Genomic DNA, 22474 nt, shown 5'->3' on the forward strand with positions numbered 1-22474 from the left:
AAATTACTGAAATAACCTGAACATATTTTAAAATAGTGGCTGATTTATTGTATTATTTTTAGCATGTGAGAATGCCGAAATTCATACAGTGACTAATTCTTCACAAGCAACTACAGACAATCAAGATAGAACATCTGGAAGACTACTAGATAAAGCAAAAAGGGTAAAACTAAGATATGATCATTTGCAACAATATAAGAAAGAAAAATTATACTCTATTTGACATACATATCTGGAGCTGCATAATGGCCTATATGCCCCCTTTCATTTATATACTTCATATAATGTTATGTTTTGGGGGTAATGATCCAAATTTATATTAATTTCAGTAGGTATTTGCTAATCATTTAATATACAGTAATATCTCATCTTACGAACTTAATTGGTTCCGGGCCGATGTTCGTAAGGTGAAAAGTTCATAAGATGAAACAATGATTCCCATAGGAATAAATGGAAAAGCCAATAATGCGTGCAAGCCCATTAGGAAAATCCAAAACATTAAGCCTTTTTTTTAAAAGCGGCGGGCAGACGAAGCTGAGGCGAAGCTCAGTGGGGGGGAGGGACAATGAGAGGTGGCAAGAGGTGGCAGTCCCAATGAAGCAAGGCGAAAAGAGGCTCTCTTGAGCTCCATGAGTCTTTGCCTCCCATTTTTGTCCCCCCCTCTGCTCATCTCCCCCACACCTTTCTCGTCTCTTGAGCTCCGTGAGTCTTTCCCTCCCGTATTTGTCCCACCCCCTCTGCTCATTTCCCCCACAACCTTCTCCTCTCTTGAGCTCCATGAGTCTTTCCCTGCCATTTTTGTCCCCCCCCTCTGCTCATCTCCCCCCACAAATTTCTCCTCTCTTGAGCTCCATGAGTCTTTCCCTCCCATTTTTGTCCACTCCACTCTGCTCATCTCCCCCACACCTTTCTCCTCTCTTGAGCTCCATGAGTCTTTGCCTCCAGTTTTTGTCCCCCCTGCTCATCTCCCCCACAACTTTCTCCTCTCTTGAGCTCCATGAGTCTTTCCCTCCCGTTTTTTCCACCCCACTGTGCTCATCTCCCCCACACCTTTCTCCTCTCTTGAGTTTCATGAGTCTTTCCCTCCCGTTTTTGTCCCCCCCTCTACTCATCTCCCCCACACCTTTCTCCTCTCTTGAGTTCCATGAGTCTTTCCCTCCCGTTTTTGTCCTCCCCCCTTGTTCATCTCCCCCATGCACTTTGGAAAGGGGGAGTTTGTCGCTGGGACTCAAAGCAGGGCTGGCAAAAATGAAGGGAATCCCAGTGAGGGGAGCCTCAGGGAAATCCCAGCAATGCAAGAACGGGGTGCTTTGGCTGGCAACAGAAGGTCGGAGGCGGGGATTCCCAGGGAAATCCCAGCGCTTCGGGGCATCCTAGTGGCATCCGCTCGGGTTCGTAAGGTGAAAATAGTTTGAAAGAAGAGGCAAAAAAATCTTAAACACCGGTTTGTATCACGAAAAGTTCATATGAAGAGGGGTTCGTAAGACGAGGTATCGCTGTACTAATTTGTATTTGAGCATAGTGTTCTTAAATATAGTTGGCTACTCTCCTTGATACTTTTATGAACCCAGAATCATTTCAGACATCCAGAAATAATAACCCATTTTAGCTGTTAGCTATAGGACCTAGAATACTCCAAATAGGTCTAGCACTGTTACTTCACTCAATGTTAACTGATATTTCTTAGAGTTTCTACTGAAATGCCTGCAAAAATGAAGCCAGATGACTGTAATATTTTAAGTGTTGGAGAAGCTAACATACATTCAAGTAGATACATGTGATATATAGAGGTGTGTGGCAATGGCCTTGAAGAAAATAACTCAGTGATTAATAAAATATGATTTTATCCTGAAAAATCAGAAAAGCAGAAGAAGAAAATTCAAGATTGCCCTATCTAGATCCTCTTCCTGTCAGGCCATCTGACACAGTAACAGTAATAGGGATATGGGAGGAGTGAGAGAGAAAGATTGGCAACATGGCACATTCTTTGTGCAGGGCCCTAGATCGACTGAACAAGGAAGAAGCCAGCATTCCCTTCCCCAGATTGGTACATGTGATTCACTTGTGGGTGTGGGGTTGTGGTAATGAACTTTAACCTAAAAAATTACGGAAGTGAATTCCACTGTTGGTATTGCACGGCAAGAATCCAGACATAGCTCTGATAATAAATGGAACTTTTCTGTGTTCACACAGCAGTGGTTTGAGATTTATTGCTCAGATGCTAGCTGGTTTGCTGACAGACAGATACCAATAGTCACTCACCATTTAATCTTCAAGGAATGGAAATGAAGGAATTAACTGAATGAAGGAATTTGCCAACCCCCCTCCCCTAGAGGATCCGCCAGGAATCCAGCAATTCAGAGGTACGGGGGGAAGCTCCTGCATTAGAGAAAGAGGTTGGGCTGAGATGAGGAAGCCAACCGCAATTTATTCTCCGGAGTTTGGATGGGGGAGGTGCCAGTGGATTCCTGAAAGTCCCCTTTCCTATGGGGTCCCGAAGTTACCTTTTTACACTGCAGCAGCAAATAATGCAGCTTTCCACGCTAAACCGCCTCATCGTCTAAGTGTATTAAAACAGAGAAGAGGTTTCCGACTGCACAAAGAGAGTTTCCCTGTAAAGAATTCTCAACCCTCATTCCCCCCTTGTTTGGCTATGTCTCAAATTACAATGAGTCAGCTGCAGTGCAAAGCTGAGATTGGAATGCAATGGTGGAGTTGGCCTGAACTGCTTTCTGAATTGCAATACGAGGGGGCCACCCAGTGGAAAAGGGTAGAAACACAGCCATAGGAAAATTTCCAGATTTCCCATTTAAAGCAATCAGGCAAACCTGTGAAGGGTTTTGTGGTTGCATTCCAGAAAATTGCATGCAACTTGAGGGGGTGGCCAGAACCCCAATTGATCAATATGTTCAAAAGTGCCCTTCACCCAGAATTGAGAGAGGCTTGTGAGAGGCAGGGGGGAGGAAACTGGACCATTCAAGATTGGTACGCCAATGTGGTCACTTTGGGTTAAGTAATTCCTGATGAGAAGGAACCTCCCCCCCCCCATGCATCAGATAATTTTTTGAGATGTTGTTTTTCCCCTTGCCGGCTGAGGCCTCCTTGCTTAGGGGCCAAGAGGGGAACAATTTGCTATTGATGTGACCAGAATGGGCATAAGGGGACCGACTGCTTCACGCTCCCCTCTCCCCCTAAACCTGAGCCATGCCAAGTAGCAGAAAGGGGATCGGAAGAAGACCCTCTGCAGGGATGCTGGGCCTTTCAAACAACGGAGTTGTGGGCTCCTGAGGGCCTTATTGAGGGGGGGGGGAGGAGTGAAGACCCCATTCCTTCAGAGACCAGCCCCGATTGAGATAAGGAGCCTGGCGGAGAAGACGACCCAATGATGAATGAGTCCATCCATCTGTTACTCGTTAAAGCAAGGATTAGGGTGACGACCACAGGGTAGAAGGCAGAAATACGGACTTTGAGAGACACAGGGTGTTCGAGGTGTCTTATCAGTAAAGCCATAGTGGAGAAGTTAAAAATCCGGACTAGGCCTTTGGCAAATCCCATCTGGTTCCAACAGGTGGACAGCTCTCTTGTGGGAGGAGTGCTCACCACTCTCCTGACTGAATTAGTGGAGCTGCAGATAGGCCAACATCATGAACTCTTGAGATTCATAGTCGCTCCCAAGATGTCGTATGCAGTCATAGTGGGTTTGGCCTGGCTGGACAAATGGACCCCCACCATCTGCTGAGAGGGTGGATATCACAAACATTTCCTCCTGTTGGGTTTCAACCCTGTTCCAGATACTGATAGGAGAAAAACCCCTCCCCGGGAGGAGCCAGATGGGTCCTGGGCAGTGGCCGCAATGAAAGAAGGAACGCTTCCAGATTTCCAGAGGGTGCCTTTGGAGTATAGAGGCTTGGGAAAAGTGTTCAGTGAGGAAGATTGCAATGAACTGCCCCCTCACAGACCCACTGACTGCGCTATAGAATTTGAACCAGGGGCCACTCTCCCAAAACCTAGAATGTACACAATGTCACCCAAAGAATTGGCAGAGATGAGAAATTACATTGACACCAACTTAAAAGGGGGATTTATCCAGCCTGCAAAATCCAAGACGGCAGCCCCAGTCCTCTTCAAGGAGAAGGACGGAGGGGTTCATCTTGTGGTTGATTACCGAAACCTCAACTGTGTGTGCTTGCAGAACACGTATCCCCTCCCCCTCATGAAGGATTTGCTGAATCATCTAGCAAAGGGGAAGTATTTTACCAAGCTGGATTTAAGGGAGGCATATTATCAGATCTGGATAAAGGAAGGGGACGAGTGGAAAACTGCTTTCAACTGCCCATTAGGGAGTTTCCAATTTCGGGTGATGCCATTTGGCCTAAACGGAGCCCCTGTTGTATTCATGCAATACATACATGAAGTTCTACACAACCACCTCTACAACGGAGGTCTCGTGTACTTAGATGACATTCTTATCTACAGCCAGAATCTCCTTGACCACCTCAAGTTGATGAGGCAAGTTTTGAAGAAACTATTGGCTAAGCTCTATGTAAAACTCTCCAAATGTGAATTTCACCAGACGTCAGTAGACTACTTGGGATACCGCATATCTAGCGAAGGCATCGAAATGGACCCCGCCAAAGTGAAGGTTGTGTTACAACTATAAAGTTTCTTAGGCTTTGCAAATTTCTACCGGCAGTTCATTCCAGCTTTCGCTGAGGTTGCCTTGCCCCTAACCGAACTACTAAAGACACGGCCAGTCCCTACTAAGCCCAGACTGTCTCAGCCAATCAGGTGGACGATGGAATGCCAAAAGGCTTTTAAAGGCTCAAAAGACTTTTTGCAAAGGAGCCAATCCTGCAACATCTTGACACCAAACAGAAGTTTGTGATCCAGTCAGATGCCAGTGACGTGGCAATAGCTGCAGTGTTATTACAAGACAATGGAAAAGGACAGTTACTGCCTTGTGCATACCTTTCCAAGAAGCTAAACCCCACCAAGAGGAGGTGGGCCATTTGGGAGAAGAAAGCATATGCCGTATGTGAAGCACTGGGGACATGGAGGCAATTCCTAGACAGCGGAGCTATTCCTTTTGAAGTATGGACTGACCACAAAAACCTCGAAGCATTAAAGACCCCTCAAAGGCTCTCTCCTAAGCAAGTACGATGGGCCCAATACTTCAGATGTTTCAATTTTATGCTGAAGCATATCCCAGCTGGGAAGAATTATATGGCTGACGCTTTGTCACAAAAACCACAATACAATAGTAAGAGAGAGGAAGAAGTACATCCAATCATCCCATGTCTCTCCCCCTCTGCTGAAAGTGAGGAGAAAGCTGCACCTGTCCTCACCCGAGATCAACCCAGGGGACAACCTCTACCAGGAAAAGGGGAGTGGGAGAAAAAAATGAAGTCAGCTTTGCCCACTGATCCATGGTTCAACAATCACAAAGAAATCCTAACACTGAGAGAAGGGTTGGCTTGGAAGGGAACCAAACTGTGTGTGCCTGCCAGCTTGCGATTAGATATTCTCCAACGGAGTCATGACTCCAGACTAGGGGGCCACTTCGGGTTCTTGAAACAATTGCACCTGGCATGGAGACAATTCTGGTGGCCCAGAATGAAAGCAGAAGTCAAAGATTATGTGAAAAGTTGTGCCACCTGTGCCACCAGAAAGCATAGGCCTGGAAGGCCCCCTGGATTACTGTAGGAAGTAGCCAGCTCTACTAGGCCCTGGGAAGAAATAGCGATGGACTTCATAGTTGAATTCCCTGAGAGTAAGGGAAACACTGTAATTGATTTATTCTCCAAACAAGCCCACTTCATCGCTTGTTCGGGGCTACTTACTGCCAGACACTTGGCGAAGTTATTCCTAAAACACATTTACAGGTTGCATGGAGTCCCCTGCAGGATCATATCAGATCGGGGGGTTCAATTCACTGCCATTGGTTCCAGCCAAGGACTTAGTTCTGCGTTCCACCCTTCCACAAATGGAGCTGTAGAGAGAGCTAACGCCCTAGTGGAACAATACCTTAGATGTTATGCGAGTTACCAACAGAACGATTGGGCGGAATTGTTGCTTTCTGCCGAAGCTTACAACAATTCTTTACACAGTATCACGGAACTAACTCCTTTCCAGGTTACCAGTGTTCGGGATTTCATTTCCATGCCGGAACTACCTACAGAACCTCCCTCATCCATCACATTGGCAGAGTGGACGGAGAAACTGAAGAGAGGATGGGAGGACACCAAGAAGGCGCTGGTGGTGACAGCACAAGCCTACAAGAAGCAAGCAGATAAACACCGATCTCCCCAACCCCCTTTTAGAGAGGGAGATAAAGTTTTCCTATCTACCAAGTACATTCGGTTGAGGTTGCTTAGCAAAAAGCTAGGTCCAAAATTCCTGGGCCCTTTCCCAATTCTGAAAGTAATCAACCCAGTCACGGTGCATTTTGCGTTGCCTAGAATCCTAGGGGAGGATCCACCCTATATTTCACTGCAGCCTTCACTGAAACCGGTGATCGGGTCCAACGTTAGGCCACATGCACAGCCACTCCCTTCCCCTTTTGTGACCCAGGGGGAATCCTACTATGAAGTGGAAATTTTTTTGGATTCACGTATTTTTAGAGGAAATTTACAGTACCTAATTCATTGGAAGGGGTACCCTCTATCAGAGGCTACCTGGGTAAAGAGTTGGGATGTCAAGGCTGATAGGTTAGTCAGGCAGTTCCATGAGAATTACCTGAACAAGCCAAGGGTTCCCGGAGGGAGGAGGTAGAATGTTTTAGAAGCGGTACTGCCCTGATGCTTTACTCTATTGTTCCAGGAGATGGGGGTTTGGGGAAGGGGGCCCACCTGTCTGGCCACCTGACACAGTAACAGTGATAGGGATATGGGAGGAGTGAGAGAGAGAGATTGGCACCATGGCACATTCTTTGTGCAGGGCCCTAGATCGACTGAACAAGGAAGTAGCCAGCATTTCCTTCCCCAGATTGGTACATGTGATTCACTTGTGGTAATGAACTTTAACCTAAAAAATTACAGAAGTGAATTCCACTGTTGGTATTGCACAGCAAGAATCCAGACATGACTCTGATAATAAATGGAACTTTTCTGTGTTCACACAGCAGTGGTTTGGGATTTATTGCTCAGATGCTAGCTAGTTCCCTGACACTTCCCTACAATAGGAAAGCAAAGAAAAATACCATGTTACTTTTGTAATATTATTTATTTTAGATTGCATAGGAGAGAGAGTTATACATTTCAGTTAGTGTTCTCCTCTGGTTTTTGCTTCTATCAGCAGAAGCACGAATATTAAAAACTCTAACCAAATGTTTTAGCCCACTTTTTCAACAATGTTCTGATTTTCCAATAAAAACATTGAAATTGAAATATGCAGTTTCCATAATACAATATCACAAATGTATGCTCTGTTCATGTATATTTGAAAAAATCTAAATGAACAATACGACCTGCTTATACCACATATGAATTTTTAGATATTTAGGCCTTTCACAAACTTTTATGAAGTATTCAAGATTTCCATAGCCAAGTTATTTCTTAACTTGGACATTCTGAATGGAAGAAAATTAAAGAATTTGAACAAATTAGAAAATAATGGATATGTAAGGACCAGCCTCTCCCCCCACTTTCCAAGAAAGTATAGAAAGTATTTGTATTATAAAAGGAACCTTTTATTGAAAGTGGGCAAAAGCAAGTCAAAATTCAAAACAGGCTCTGAAATCCCTCAGGACTTACAATCCAGGATAAAGAAAATTAGGAACCCCTCCCCATTGTCCGATATGGATTCCCACCAATCCGCAGGTCAGAAGATTTTATTGTACTGGCCTTTCTGAAAAACAGATAAGAAGAACTTCTCAGGGCCATCTTGCAATCCCCAGATTCCCCCTCCTCTCTCATTTTCCAAGAGGTGAGAATTCTCAAGGCATTGCTGGCATCAGACAACAGTTATAAATCAGGACAAAGGATAACAAAGAAGAATAGGCAAGAAGTAGGATATTTAGGATACATAGGAAAGGGAACTAAATGTGACAAATCCAAATCCCCCCCCTTCTTCCACAAAGAATGGCAGATACATGGACCTGACATATTGCCCTCCTCAGAAAAATGAAAAATCCACCTAGAAAGACATAAACATATAATACATTAAGAATTAGGATGGTTTGTGAAGGTATTTCAGGTGGAATGTTCTTAAAAGAGTGAAAAATTTTACATGTCATTTGGCCACTAATTAATTTTGGGAGGAGGGTAGGCGTTTCCATGCTATTAAATATTGTGTGAAGCCATGGCGAGTGTGTGAGTCAAGGATAGCTTTAATTTCAAAATGTTGTTCCCCTTCCACCATAATGGGGGGTTGGAGATGTGGGTATAGGGGATCTGATCTTACAAGTGATTTCTGGTTTCACTAGGCTGCAGTCAAACACTGGGTGAACCTGTCAAAGAGTTTTAGGAAGGAGTTCTACCATGACAGGGTTAATGATTCTGGTGGTGGGAAATGGGCCAAAGAATTTTGGTCTCAGTTTCTTAGATGGTTGTAAAGATTGCAGGAACTTTGTGGATAAATATACAAGGTTTCCAACCTTGAAAGTTTAGGTTCACAGCATTTTTTTAATCCGTTTGAGCTTTAAAAGCTGCCCTGGTGTCTTGTAGGGCTAGTCTGAAAACTGGCCATGTGGTTTGCAAGTTGTTTATCCATTCCTTAAAGCATTGGTTCCCAATCTGGGGGTCGAATGATCGTTTCACAGGTGTCACCTAAGACAATTTTCCCATGGTATTAGGAACTAAAGCTTCTATTCTACTGCCTTGGAACATATTTTTACAATCCGACCAATCAGGTGTTTATAGTGGGGGTGTCTCTCTGACCTTCCTGCCAATCAGCCTAAAGCTCTGTTGGGAGAATTGGCACTAGATTTATGGTTGGGGGTTCCACAACCTGAGAACTGTATTAAGGGGTTGTGACATTAGAAAAGCTAAGAACCACTGTCTTAAAGAAGGGGGTGTCGAGTTCTTTAGTGGGCAGCTTTGACATGGGGTTGAATTCTTTCCTAGCGGCTACCCAAAATGGGGTGAAATCAGTGCTACTGTGTATAAAGTTGTAAACTACTTCAGCAAATGGCAGAAAGTAAGTCCAGTTGTCCTGTTGGTAGTTAATAAAACATCTTAAATATTGTTCTAATGTGTCATTGGCCCTCTTCACATACCCCTGTTCTCCTGAGGGTGATGTGAAGAGGACAGCCCCTGGGCAGAGCCTAACAGGTTTAAAAAAGCAGGCCAATATTTCGAAGTGAACTGAACACTCCTGTCTGAGATAATCCATTGTGGAACTCCATGGAGATGATAAATGCGTATCAAAAACATTTTTGCTAATGCCTTGGCTGTTTGGATCTTCTGGCAGAGTATATAATGGACCTGTTTTGAAAAGAGGTCCTTTACAACCCAAATAACTATGTTTCCTATGCTTTCAGGCAGCTCCACTATGAAATCCATAGAAACCTCTCTCCAGGGTGCTGAAGATCTGCTACAGTTTATAAAATTCCAGGGAATTTTCCTTGTTGTTGTTTTGCAACTGCGCAGGTGCGGCAGCTAGCAATGTAGCTCAATGTCTTTTTAAAGAGATGGCCACCAGAATTGTCTTTTGATGAGGTATAGGGTTTTTACGAATCCAAAATGTCAAGCTAACTTGGAGTCATGGCATTGTTTCATGAGGTCCAGTCTTTGGCTTGCTGGGATGTAAAGTTTGTTCTCAATCAATGTTAAGCCATCTTTAATTAAGCAAATATTTTTATGAGCTTGGAAACAACTGTCTCTTTAAATTTGGCATCTGATTCATTGTCAGCCTGTCGTTCTTTTTTGGCTTGTACTCGAGTGATCACTTTGGTGACTAGCTGGAATGTTTGGAGCATAGTTTAATAATTTCAGTCAGGAAGTTTTTTCCCCTAGGAGAAACTTGAGAATAAAATTTAAACATTTAAAATATTGTGCCCAGCATACTTGTTTTTTAAAACACATCTTCAATTAATAATAATATACTTATAGAATCTGTTTCATAGAGAATAATAGAAAATCCTAAATCTCAATTATTCATTCTATCTAAAAAAGAAAGGTTATCTCTAATTTTAACTTAAGAAACAATAGTCTAAACAGTTTTCTCAATTTTTCAATTCTAGTTCTCTATTTTTTACCTCTTACCTCTTCAATTCCATTTCAAATCTATTTTTAACTTGGTTTCAAAATATGTGTTATACACTGCTCAAAAAATAAAGGGAATACTTAAAAAACAGAATATAACTTCAAGTAAATCAAACTTCTGTGAAATCAAACTGTCCACTTAGGAAGCAACACTGATTGACAGTCAATTTTACATGCTGTTGTGCAAATGGAATAGTTGTGCCAATGAAATGTTCAATGAGAATACAGTGGTACCTCAAGATACGAACCCCTCGTCTTACGAACAACTCGTGATACGAACCCGGGGTTCAGCAAAATTTTGCCTCTTCTTACGAACTTTTTTCGAGTTACGAACCTGCGTTCGGAGACAGCTGGGAAGCCGCGCGGCTGTTTTAAAAGGTAACAGCCGGGCGGTGGGGCTTCCCAGAAGCCTCCCGAACGCCGGTTCGTAACTCGAACAAAGTTCGTAAGAAGAGGCAAAATTTGGCTGAACCCCGGGTTCGGTTCGGGAGGTTCCTGGGAAGCCCCCCAGGCCGGCTGCGACCTTTTAAAACACCCGCGCCGCTTCGCAGCTGTCTCGCGAAGCCGAACGCAGAAGTTCGGCTTTAGCGTTCGGCTTCGGGAGACAGCTACGAAGCGGTGCGGGTGTTTTAAAAGGTCGCAGCCGGCCTGGGGGGCTTGCCAGCACCCCCCGAACCCCGAACTTTTGCCGAACTTCTGGGTTCGGGGTTCGGGGGGGGGTGCTGGCAAGCCCCCCAGGCCGGCTGCGGCCTTTTAAAACACCCGCGCCGCTTCGTAGCTGTCTCCTGAAGCCGAACGCTAAAGCCGAACTTCCGCGTTCGGCCTCGGGAGACAGCTGCGAAGTGGCGCGGGTGTTTTAAAAGGTCGCAGCCGGCCTGGGGGGCTTGCCAGCACCCCCCGAACCCCGAACTTTTGCCGAACTTCTGGGTTCGGGGTTCGGGGGGGTGCTGGCAAGCCCCCCAGGCCGGCTGCGACCTTTTAAAATACCCGCACCGCTTCGTAGCTGTCTCCCGAAGCCGAACGCTAAAGCCGAACTTCCGCGTTCGGCTTTGCGAGACAGCTGCGAAGCGGCGCGGGTGTTTTAAAAGGTCGCAGCCGGCCTGGGGGGCTTCCCAGGAACCTCCCGAACCGAACCCGGGGTTCAGCCAAATTTTGCCTCTTCTTACGAACTTTGTTCGAGTTACAAACCGGCGTTCGGGAGGCTTCTGGGAAGCCCCACCGCCCGGCTGTTACCTTTTAAAACACCCGCGCCGCTTCGTAGCTGTCTCCCGAAGCCGAACGCGGAAGTTCGGCTTTAGCGTTCGGCTTCAGGAGACAGCTGCGAAGCGGCGCGGGTGTTTTAAAAGGCCGCAGCCGGCATGGGGGGCTTGCCAGCACAACCCCGAACCCGGAAGTTCGGCAAAAGTTAGGGGTTCAGGGGGGTGCTGGCAAGCCCCCCAGGCCGGCTGCGACCTTTTAAAACACCCGCGCCGCTTCGCAGCTGTCTCCTGAAGCCGAACGCGGAAGTTCGGCTTTGCCGTTCGGCTTCAGGAGACAGCTGCGAAGCGGCGCGGCTCTTTTGAAAGGTCGCAGCCGGCCTGGTGGGCTTGCCAGCACCCCGCCGAACCCGGGTTCGGGGTTCGGGGGGTGCTGGCAAGCCCCCCAGGCCAGCTGCGACCTTTTAAAACACCCGCGCCGCTTCCCATCTGTCTCCTGAAGCCGAACACGGAAGTTCGGCTTTGCCGTTCGGCTTCAGGAGACAGATGGGAAGCGGCGCGGGTGTTTTAAAAGGTCGCAGCCGGCCTGGGGGGCTTGCCAGAACCCCCCCGAACCCCGAACCCGGGTTCGGGGGGGTGCTGGCAAGCCCCCCAGGCCGGCTCCGGGTTCAGGGTTCGGGGGGGTGCTGGCAAGCCCCCCAGGCCGGCTGCGACCTTTTAAAACACCCGCGCCGCTTCCCATCTGTCTCCTGAAGCCGAACACGGAAGTTCGGCTTTGCCGTTCGGCTTCAGGAGACAGATGGGAAGCGGCACGGGTGTTTTAAAAGGTCGCAGCTGGCCTGGGGGGCTTGCCAGAACCCCCCGAACCCCGAACCCGGGTTCGGGGGGGTGCTGGCAAGCCCCCCAGGCCGGCTGCGACCTTTTAAAAGAGCCGCGCCGCTTCGCAGCTGTCTCCTGAAGCCTAACGGCAAAGCCGAACTTCCGCGTTCGGCTTCAGGAGACAGCTGCGAAGCGGCACAGGTGTTTTAAAAGGTCGCAGCTGGCCTGGGGGGCTTGTCACCTTTTAAAACAGCCGGAAAGCCGTTTTTTTGCGGGGGGGGTTTTGGTTGCACGGATTAATTGACTTTACATTGTTTCCTATGGGAAACAATGTTTCGTCTTACGAACTTTTCGTCTTACGAATCTCCTCCTTGCACCAATTAAGTTCGTATCATGAGGTATTACTGTATTTCATTCATTCAGATCTAGGATGTGTCATTTGAGTGTTCCCTTTATTTTTTTGAGCAATATATATTTAACTAATGCTACCTCCTTTTCTCTTTCTGTCATCCAGGTTCTATCAATTCTATTTCTCCTTTCTTTATTACTCTTACATTAAAATTACCTAACATTAATTATTTTATTTATTTATTGTTTTTATTTTTAACCCACTCATAACATTTTCCCCAAATTTTATAAAATTCCGAGTCTGTTTTGTCCTTAATTTTCATTGTAAGTCTATTCATTTTCGCATAATCCATAATCTTTCTTAGTCTCTCTCTTTCTGTTGTATTCTAACTTCCAATTTTGTGCACAGTCCTTGCAGCAGTCACTATATGCACAATTAAATATGTTTCTTCCTTATTAAATTTATCTGGCAATATACCTTATAAAAATATTTCAGATTTTAAATCAATACAGTGGTACCTTTACTTAAGAATTTAATTCATTCTGTGACCAGGTTCTTAAGTAAAACAATTTGTAAATAGAAGCAATTTTTCCCATAGGAATCAATGTAAAAGCAAAAATGAGTGCAAACCCATTAGGAAAGAAATAAAAGCTCGGAATTTGGGTGGGAGGAGGAGGAGGAGGAAGAGGAGGAGGAGGACAATCGCTGCCCAGAGCGAAGGGAGCGTTTCTTTTCTCTGGGCGCTGGCAGAGGTTTATTCCATCTCCAAGCACCCAGAGAAAGGAAAATGCTTTGTTCACTCTGGACTGCCAAAGCCTCCTTAAGCACCACCAAAAAGCTCCTCTGATAGCCCAGAAAAGCCTTTGATGGCCGAGATTAAAGGGGGAATGGCAGGAAACTGGCCGGGCCTTTGTGCCGCTCTCAAATTTCCTGAGAATTTTTTCCAGGCTCGGGTTCTTAGGTAGAAAATGGTTCTTAAGAAGAGGCAAAAAAATCTTGAACACCCAGTTCTTATCTAGAAAAGTTCTTAAGTAGAGGCGTTCTTAAGTAGAGGTACAACTGTACTTTGTTTCAATATCTTCTCAATCAATATTTAAATCTCTGACCAAATTTTTTTGGCTTCACTGCATGTCCACCACATATGATAAAAAGAGCCAGGTATATGATTACATTTCCAATAATTTATTGATTTGTTCTTAAACATTTTTGCTAATCTCTCTGGTGACATATACTATCTATTGAACATCTTATACATATTTGCTTTGTATGCTGTTGCCATTGTCATTTTATAATTTATTTCCCATAGTTGTTATATGTATATCTATTGTATGTCCTATATGTCTTATCCATTTTATCATTGTCTCTTTCACTTGTTCAAATTCTAATTCAATGGAGAGCAAATAGTTATACAATTTCTTTATCAGGTTTTCATCTGTTCCCATTAAAATTTCATCTAGTTGTGTTTTTTCAAAATTAATTCCTTTTGTTTTACTATCTTTTTCATATTTTGCTTGTACCTGAATATTCAAGTACCAATCCACTTTTATACCCTGGTTCTCTAATTTTAATGCAGATTTCAACTTATTTGTCTTCAATAAAATGTCATTATATCTTGGAATATTATTGCAATCTATTCTGTTTGGGTGTGTCAAAGTCTTTATGATCAATATCCAATAGGGTATTTTAGAATAATGTTTAGTTTTTACTCTTTCCCAAACTGAAAATATTGAGTTCCTTATACCATGTCTCCAGAAATAACTATGTGTTTTATGCCCTCCATACCAAACAAATGTGTGCCATCCAATTTGTAACTCATGTCCTTCCAGTATCAGAAGTCTTTTATTTCTAAGCAAAATTGATTCTTTAATCCATGTCATTGCTGTTGCTTGATAATACAACTCCCACTTAGAGAGAGCAAAACCGCCTCTTATTCTTGCATCTTGTAACAATTTCAAACTGATCTTCGGTCTTTTCCCATTCCAAATAAATTTTGTCACTATCTTATTAATTCCATTTTTTAAAAAAATCTATCTTTATTGGTATTGTTGAAAATAGAAATAGTAGAAGTGGTAAGAAATAGTAGACGTGGTAAAATGTTCATTTTAATTAATGCAATTCTGCCCGTCAATGATAATTGAAGATTTTTCCATTTTTCCAAATCTTTCTTGATCTGTTTTTTGAATCTTAAATAGTTATCATCCTTGAGTGTTGAGCATCTTGATGATAGTCGAATCCCCAAATATCTTGGGGTTTTTAACTATCCTTATATCCAAGAGTTCTATCAGTTCTATTTTTTGCTTTTATTTTTTCTTTTCTTTTTTTACTATCATTTTGTCTTAACATTTATTTTAAGTCCAGCCATCTTTCCATATTTCTCTATTTGATGTAGAAGTTTCAATCCTGAATTTAGTGGATTTTTGAATATAAAGACTAAGTCATCTGCAAATGCTTGTAGTTTATATTCTTCTTTTCTAATTTTAAGTCCTGTGATCTCCTTATTCTCTTATATTTCTGTTTAGTACTTCTAATATCAAAACAAATAATAATGGGGATAATGGGCCTCCTTGCCTTGTTCCTTTAGTAACGTCAACCTTATCAGTCATTTCTCCATTTTTTATTATTCTTGCTGTTTGTTTACTGTAGATTGCTTCTATTATACGAAAAAATCTTGCTCCAAAATCCATATATTATAGTTGTCAATTCAAAAACTGCCAGTTCACATTATCAAATGCCTTCTGTGCATCCAAAAACATTAAGGCCACTTGTTTTTCACGTTGTTGATCATGAAATGCAATGATGGTAAACATATGCTACAAAGTGGCATGCAGAGCCATATCTGCTGGCATGCAAGCTGTTACCCTAGCTCAGCTCCAATGTGCATGTGTGTGCCAACTAGCTGATTTTCATCTGGAGGCTCTGGGAGGGCATTTTTGCCTCTGGAGCCTGGGGAGGGTGAAAAATGGGCCTACCGGGCCCACCAGAGTTTGAGAAATGGGCTGTTTCAGGCCTCTCCGGGGGGGAGAGACCATTTTCGCTGTCCCCACCATTGAATTATGGGTGTGGGCACTTGTGCATGTGGTATAGCACAACACACACACACACACACTTTCAGCATTTGAGGAAAAAGAGGTTCACTATCACTGCTCTATTGTATTCAATATTATATGCATATTGTCTCTTATCTATCTCTTGGGAAGAAATGCATTTTGGACCATATAAATAAATTTACTAAGAAATCTTTTGAGCCTATCTATTATAATAGATATAGTTTTTTGTAATCCACATTCAATAATGATATAGGAAAGCAATTTTCACAAAAGCTGCATTGAACTGATGCTAAAAATTTGCAAAACCCAAGAAGCTTTGTAGTTGTTTGCAATTTTGGGACAGCTTCCAGTCATTGACTGCCTTTACCTTTTGGGAATCCATATCTACTCCATGGAATATTCTATAGCCCAGGTAGTCAATTTTGCATAGAGTTTGGTGGCTTGGAGTTTCGTGAGGACTGCTTGGACTAATTTTATATGCTTTGCTTTTGTTTCAGTGTAAATTAAAATGTCATCAAGGTAAACTAGTACCCCTTTGTATAAATGTTTCTGGAACACTTCATTAATTAGTTGCACAAACATGGCAGGGTCTCCCTGTAATCTGAAAGGTAGTATTTTAAATTGGTAGCACCCCAGCTGTTAAGAGCAGTCTTCCACTCATCCTCTTGCCTAATTCTGATACGATGGTATGCCTCTCACAAATCTAGCTTTGAGAAAATTTTTCCCTTAGAGAAGTGTGCTAGCATGTCCTTTGTAAGCGGGAGTAGGTACATATTTTCCATGCTGATTGCTTTCAGGTTCCATTTGTCCACACAAAGGTATAAGGTGCCATCTTTCTTTTTGCAGAATAACAGTGGGCTGCCACTCCCCCCTTTCAAGAAAGTACAGACTTTTACAACCTTTGTATTACAAAAGGAACCTTTTATTAAAAAGGGATGAAAGCAATTTAAAATTCAAAGCCGGTTCTGAGATCTCTCAGGCATACAATCCAGTATAAAGTAAGTTAGGAACCCCTCCTCACCATCCAATATGGATTCCCACCAATCCACAGATCTGAATATTGTATTGTACTGGCCTTTTTGAGAAACAGATAAGAAGAACTTCTCAGGACCATCTTGCAACCCCGATGTCCCCGCTTCCCCTCTCATTTCCCAAGAGTTGAGAATTCTCCCGGCATTGCTGGCACCAGGGAACAGTTATAAATCAGGTTTATTTGTTTATTTGTTTGACTTCTATGCCACCCAATCCCAATAGGACTCAGAACTGCTTACAACAATATAAAAATGCAAATTACAATAATAAAAGAAGTCAAATATAAATATTAGAACAGTAAAGCCTCAATTATAAAAGTCAGAGCACAAACAATCCAATCAACACACATGGATACCACTAACACAATTCGGCTGTGACAGATGTAAATATTCACACACCCCAGACCTGCTGACAAAGGCAGGTCTCCACAGCCTTTCAGAAGGCAAGTAGGGTGGGAGCAGTATGGACATTGGGGGGAGTTGGTTCCAAAAAGCTGGAGCAGCCACAGAGAAGGCCTCCCACCATGGTCATGCCAACCTGCATTGCTTAGTCGATGGGACCTGAAGGAGGCCAACCCTGTGTGATCTTATTGTCTCTGGGAGGTATGCGGCAGAAGACAGTCCTGTAAATAGTCTGATCTTAAGTCATGTAGTACTTTATAGGTGGTAACCAACGTCTTGAATTGTGATCAGAGACTAATCAGTAGCCAATGCATCTCATGGTGCATTCTGGACTATTTCCTAACACTCTTTAAGGGTAGCCCCATGTAGAGCACATTGCAATAATCTAGACAAGAGGTGATGAGGGCCTGAGTGACTGTGCACAAAGCTTCCTGGTCCAAGTAGCACCACAGCTGGTATACCAGCTGAACCTAGGCAAGGGTCCCCCTGGCCACAGCTGAGAGATGGAAGGCTTAGCTGTGGATCCAGGAGGACACTCATGTTGCGGACCTTGTCTGAGCAGGTCAAAGTCACCCTCCCCCCAGAACAATGGGCAGACAGATGATATGGTCCTTCAGAGGAAATGCCCAGAGCCACTAGGTCTTGTCTGGGTTGAGCTTGAGCATGTTGGCTCCCATCAAGACCCTTACAGCTTCCAGGCAATGGCACATGACATCAACTGCTTCACTGAATGTATGCTGATAATATCTCACCCCGTGTCATTGGATGCTCTCACCCAGTGGCTTCATGTAAATGTTAAATAGTAGGGAGGAGAGGACAGACTCCTGCAGCACCCCACAAAGTAGGGGCCAAGGGGTAGACCTCTGCCCCCCACTAACACTGACTGTGAGTGACTGGAAAGGTAGGAAGAGAACCACTGTAAAATGGTGCCTCTCACTCCCAACCCATCCAGCCGTCGCAGAAGGATACCATAGTCAATAGTATCGAAGGCTGCTGAGAGGTCAAGGATAGAGGAATGACCCCTATCCCGGGCACGCCAAAGCTTGTCCATCAGCGTGACCAAAGCAGTTTCTGTGCTGTGACCAGTCCTGAAACCAGACTGAAAAGGGTCAACAACCTTATCCAAGAAGGGCAGGTTGAAGACTGGCCTAAAGTTCTTCAATTCGGCTGGATCCAGGGACGGTTTCTTGCGGTGGAGTCGCACAACCACTTCCTTCAGCGGCTGCAGAAACGACCCCTTGCTCAAGGGAGCATTAATCAATGCTTGGATCCAGCCACGTGTCACCTCCCGGTTGGCCGAAACAGGTGGAGGAACTTACAGCTCCCATGGCCTTGTCCATTTCATCAGGAGTTATCAGGTCAAACTCATCCCAAATAACAGGACTAAAGACCTGACCCTGTCACCTCAGTCTGAATTGCCCAATTAGAGTCCAGATCATTCTGAATCTGAGCAACTTTAAGGATTTTGAGGTTAAAGTTTATACAAAGAGGACCAGGCAAGAAATAGGATACTTAAGATACGTAGGAAAGAGAACTAAATGTCACGAATCCCTATTTACACACGCACACACACACACACACACACACACACATACCTTTCTTCCACGAAGAATGGCAAATACACGGATCTGATAGGTTAGGATAATTTAACAATTGAAAGAGCTACAAGAATTAGTTTGAAAGCAAAGTAAGCTCTTATGGCATAATCCTATGCACGTTAGCAAAATACTTTGCACTCTGAACGTTGTAAACAAAACATCTGTTACCAATTATAATATGGTTCCATAACAGTTTGTTACAATAATTCATTGGAAACTTTAGTCATTTATCTTACTTCTGCTGGCTTTAGTTGTAGTTAAGTGGCTAAAATCAGAAATATAGTGCAAGTTTATTGGAAATAAATCCTTGGAATTTAATGGAATTCTCTTTAGAACATATGATCCAAATTACAGGTAAAATATATTTTTAATTCACACTATTTCAAAGTAGTATGGATAAAATCTTCAGGCTGCTTTTTAACTAGTTAATATGGTATTTCTTTATATTATTCATTTGTTTCCGGGTTGTTTATTATTATTATATGCTTTGTTGTTTTCTTTTTGTGTTTTAGTTTTCTTTTTTTAAAAGAAGGTCTATGAAGCAGAAAAACATGCATAGTTGTGCTGAAAGCAAACTGGAAAACTTACCTCAAAGTGAACAAGATACAGGAAATCAAGCCAGTGTATCTGCTGAAACAAGTAAAGATGAAAACCAGAACCATACTGGGAAAAATCAAAGGGGATCACCATCAATATATCAGAACAGAAAGTCCTCTTCTACATGTATAATTCTTTAGTAATGAAAGTATAAGGCTTGTATATATGTGAGGTCTTACAAGCAGATATTGCAGTTTATACATGGAAACAATAATGGCATCTATGTAATGATTACAATTTTTTTTCCATAAAATTTAGCAGTTGGGACTGATTTACGTTAACCTTCCAAATTTATTTGTATTCATAATTTTACAATTGCAGCAAAATGGGAAATACACTCATTGATTTGTTGTGTCCTTAACTTTCAGTGATTTTAATAAAATTTATTTTTGTACATCCGAAATTAGAATAAGGACTGTGACTTTTTTTACCTAAGAAAGTACAACTATTTTGGTTAGAAATAGGCAGAGGAATAATTAATTAAAGGGTTTATTCTTTGTAGTTCCTATCAAACAAACAACAAGTTGTTAAAATAGGGAGCACCATATCTAACCCTGCGATCACATTACAGTGTTCCCTCGATTTTCGCGGGGGTTACGTTCCAAGACCTCCCGCGAAAGTCGAATTTCCGCGAAGTAGCGGTGCGGAAGTAAAAACACCATCTGCGCATGCGCACCCTTTTTCCAAGGCCGCGCAAGGGCTTGAAGTTGGAGGCAGGGAGCGACGAAAGTGTGGAGGCTGGCAAAGATTGTTTTTAATGTCAGCCACGCACCCAGCGCCTCCGGCCTCCTCGCTGCTACCCTCTCACCGGCTTTCTTGGGGCACGAGTCCTCCTGCAGCAGCGCTGGCGGCTACGGCTTCTTGGCCTCCTCATTTGGCCGCTAGCTGCTCTGAGTGCTTTGAGAATGCCCGCCCCACCCCTCTTGTAGTCCCTTGGCTGAGAGCGCTTTTGTCCCAGCTGTCAGCGAGGGGGGCTGCAGGAGGCGGGACAGGCATTCTCACAGAGAGCAACAGACAGAGCGAGATGGAAAGGAGAGAGGGAGAGAGAGAGGGAGAAAGAGAGAGAAAGAGCAAGAGGGGGGAGAGTGGAAGGTAGAGAGAGAGAGAGAAATGATAGAAAAAAGGGGAGGAAAAAAGAGAAATGAGAAAATGATTGAAGCAGAGAAGGACAGGAAAGAGAGAGAGAAGTGACTCTTGATTGAAAGCATACAGTATGGTAAAAGCACTTAAATAATGACAGAATAAAAAACCCCAGCCCTCACCTGTGTTTGAAAATGGTTCAAGAGTTCACACACAAACACACACACACACAGGTGGGGGGGGAATTTACATACAGGTACAATATTCATTCATTCACTCATTCATTCATTCTTCTATGTCACTCAGTCCCAACACTTTTAACCCATAAATTACCATTTCCCATCCCCTTAATTACCATTTCCCCTTCCCATTACTGTACTGTACTGTACCTCTATCTGTACCTGTACTCACCATTGAATAAGACACTTAGTCATCCTGATAGTTATAAATGATAATTATTTATTAACATTTGGGGGGGGGTATTTGCAAAAAATATTAGCATAACTAGGATAACTAGTGATCTTCTTCTATCACCATTTCATCGGGCACTTCTACAATGGACGCTGAAGGTGATGGTGTGACAGACCTCTTGGTTTTTGTGACAAACATAGTTATGGGCAGTTGTTGGCGCAGTTTCTTTTTCTGGGCTAACATGGCTCTGTATGGTGCAGTGATGTTGTCAAGGGAGGCCTTAAAGTGTATAGAGCGAGTCATGTTGGGATCCCAAAGTTCCACAATCTGTTGGAGATGTGCAGCAGCTCTGTGCACTTCTGCAAGCCGCTCAAGCGTTAGGCCAACATCTTCTTCTTCCTCAGCTTGTTCAGCTTCCTCTTCTTCCTCTTCTTCACTCGCTGACCTGGTCAGCTCCTCCAGATCTTTGTCTGTCAGCGGTAGGCCATGCTCATCAAGCAAACCATTGACTTCATCTGGTGTCATGTCAATGAAGCCTTTTCCACCCAGTGCCTGTGCCAGCTTCACAGATTTCTGGACTGCAGCATGTTGAATTTCTTCGGGAGCAAATCCCTTGTAATCATGCACCACTTCTGGCCACAATTTCTTCCAGCAGGCATTCATTGTCTGTGACTTCATATCCATTAAGGCATTCTGAATGTTCTTCAGACACGATGCGATCGTGTACTGATGCCAGTAGCCCTTCAATGTGAAGTTTTCATCAGTGTCCATTGCTTCCACGAGGCTTCCAAGGGAATTGCGCGTGTACAGTGCCTTAAATGCGCGGATAACACCTTGATCCATCGGCTGGATAAGTGATGTGGTGTTTGGTGGCAAGAATTCGACTTGTACCCCAGCATGTTCATGTGCCAGGTCATCATGGCCTCCAGCATTGTCCATTAGGAGAAGCACTTTGAAATTGAGTCCTTTGCCAACCAAATAATCCTTCACCTGTGGGATGAAGCACTGATGAAACCAGTCCCGCGTGAGGGCTTTTGTAATCCATGCTTTAGGATTATGCATCCAGTACACTGGCAATGCATTCTTATTTCTGTTCTTGAGGGCTCTTGGATTTCGTGACTTATAAATTAGCCCTGGCTTCATCATGAAGCCTGCTGCATTTCCACACATGATCAAAGTTACCCGATATTTCTGGGCCTTAAAACCAGGGGCTTTGGCTTCATCTTGCATCAAGAAAGTCCATGAAGGCATCCTCTTCCAGAACAGGCCTGTTTTGTCCATGTTGAACACCTGTTCTGGAAGGTAGGCCCCTTCTTCAATTAGGTCTTTAAACGTGCCATGGACGTACTGCTCGGCTGCACCTGTATCTGCTGAGGCAGCTTCTCCGTGCAATGACACACTCCTCAGGCCATAGCGCCGTTGAAATTTATCGAACCACCCTTTACTTGCTGTGAATGTGGATGGGGCCGAAGAAGCAGTGGATGTTGATGGCTGGGGGTCTTCTGAGTCATCAGCACCTTCATCAGCATCTTCTTTTCCCTCATCTGCATCGCCTCCTTCTGTGTTTGCAAGACGGGTGTAGAGTTGCTGTGCCTTTGTCCGTATGGTATTGGTATCCAAAGCAATGCTCTTTTTACGGCAGTCTTGTACCCACACGGACAAAGCAGCTTCCATTTTCATAAGGCGTTTGTTTCTAGGCGTCACTATCCTTTTTGCTGCCTTGTTGAATGTTATCATAGAAG

General features: G+C 43.8%; 1 protein-coding gene across 12 annotated transcripts in view; it reads left to right on the forward strand.

The window, feature by feature from the left end:
* Window positions 1-19644, forward strand: part of RPGR (retinitis pigmentosa GTPase regulator) — a 298707-nt gene extending 279063 nt beyond the window's left edge. For 7 of the 12 annotated variants that reach the window (XR_011559019.1, XR_011559020.1, XM_070750562.1 and 4 more), the window contains 2 exons: window positions 63-163; window positions 19157-19644. Coding sequence is in view for 10 of the 12 variants with exons in the window: in XM_070750562.1 (XP_070606663.1) it covers window positions 63-163; window positions 19157-19381 (326 nt within the window). In the remaining 2 variants the exon portion in view is untranslated. Of the gene's footprint in view, window positions 1-62; window positions 164-9478; window positions 9975-19156 lie in introns of those variants that run through there. The other 5 variants (XM_070750565.1, XM_070750571.1, XM_070750566.1 and 2 more) reach the window with 3 other exon arrangements.
* The last annotated feature ends 2830 nt before the right edge of the window (window positions 19645-22474 follow it).

The sequence above is a fragment of the Erythrolamprus reginae genome, chromosome 4 (assembly GCF_031021105.1).
Source record: "Erythrolamprus reginae isolate rEryReg1 chromosome 4, rEryReg1.hap1, whole genome shotgun sequence".
NCBI classification, from domain to species: domain Eukaryota; kingdom Metazoa; phylum Chordata; class Lepidosauria; order Squamata; family Dipsadidae; genus Erythrolamprus; species Erythrolamprus reginae.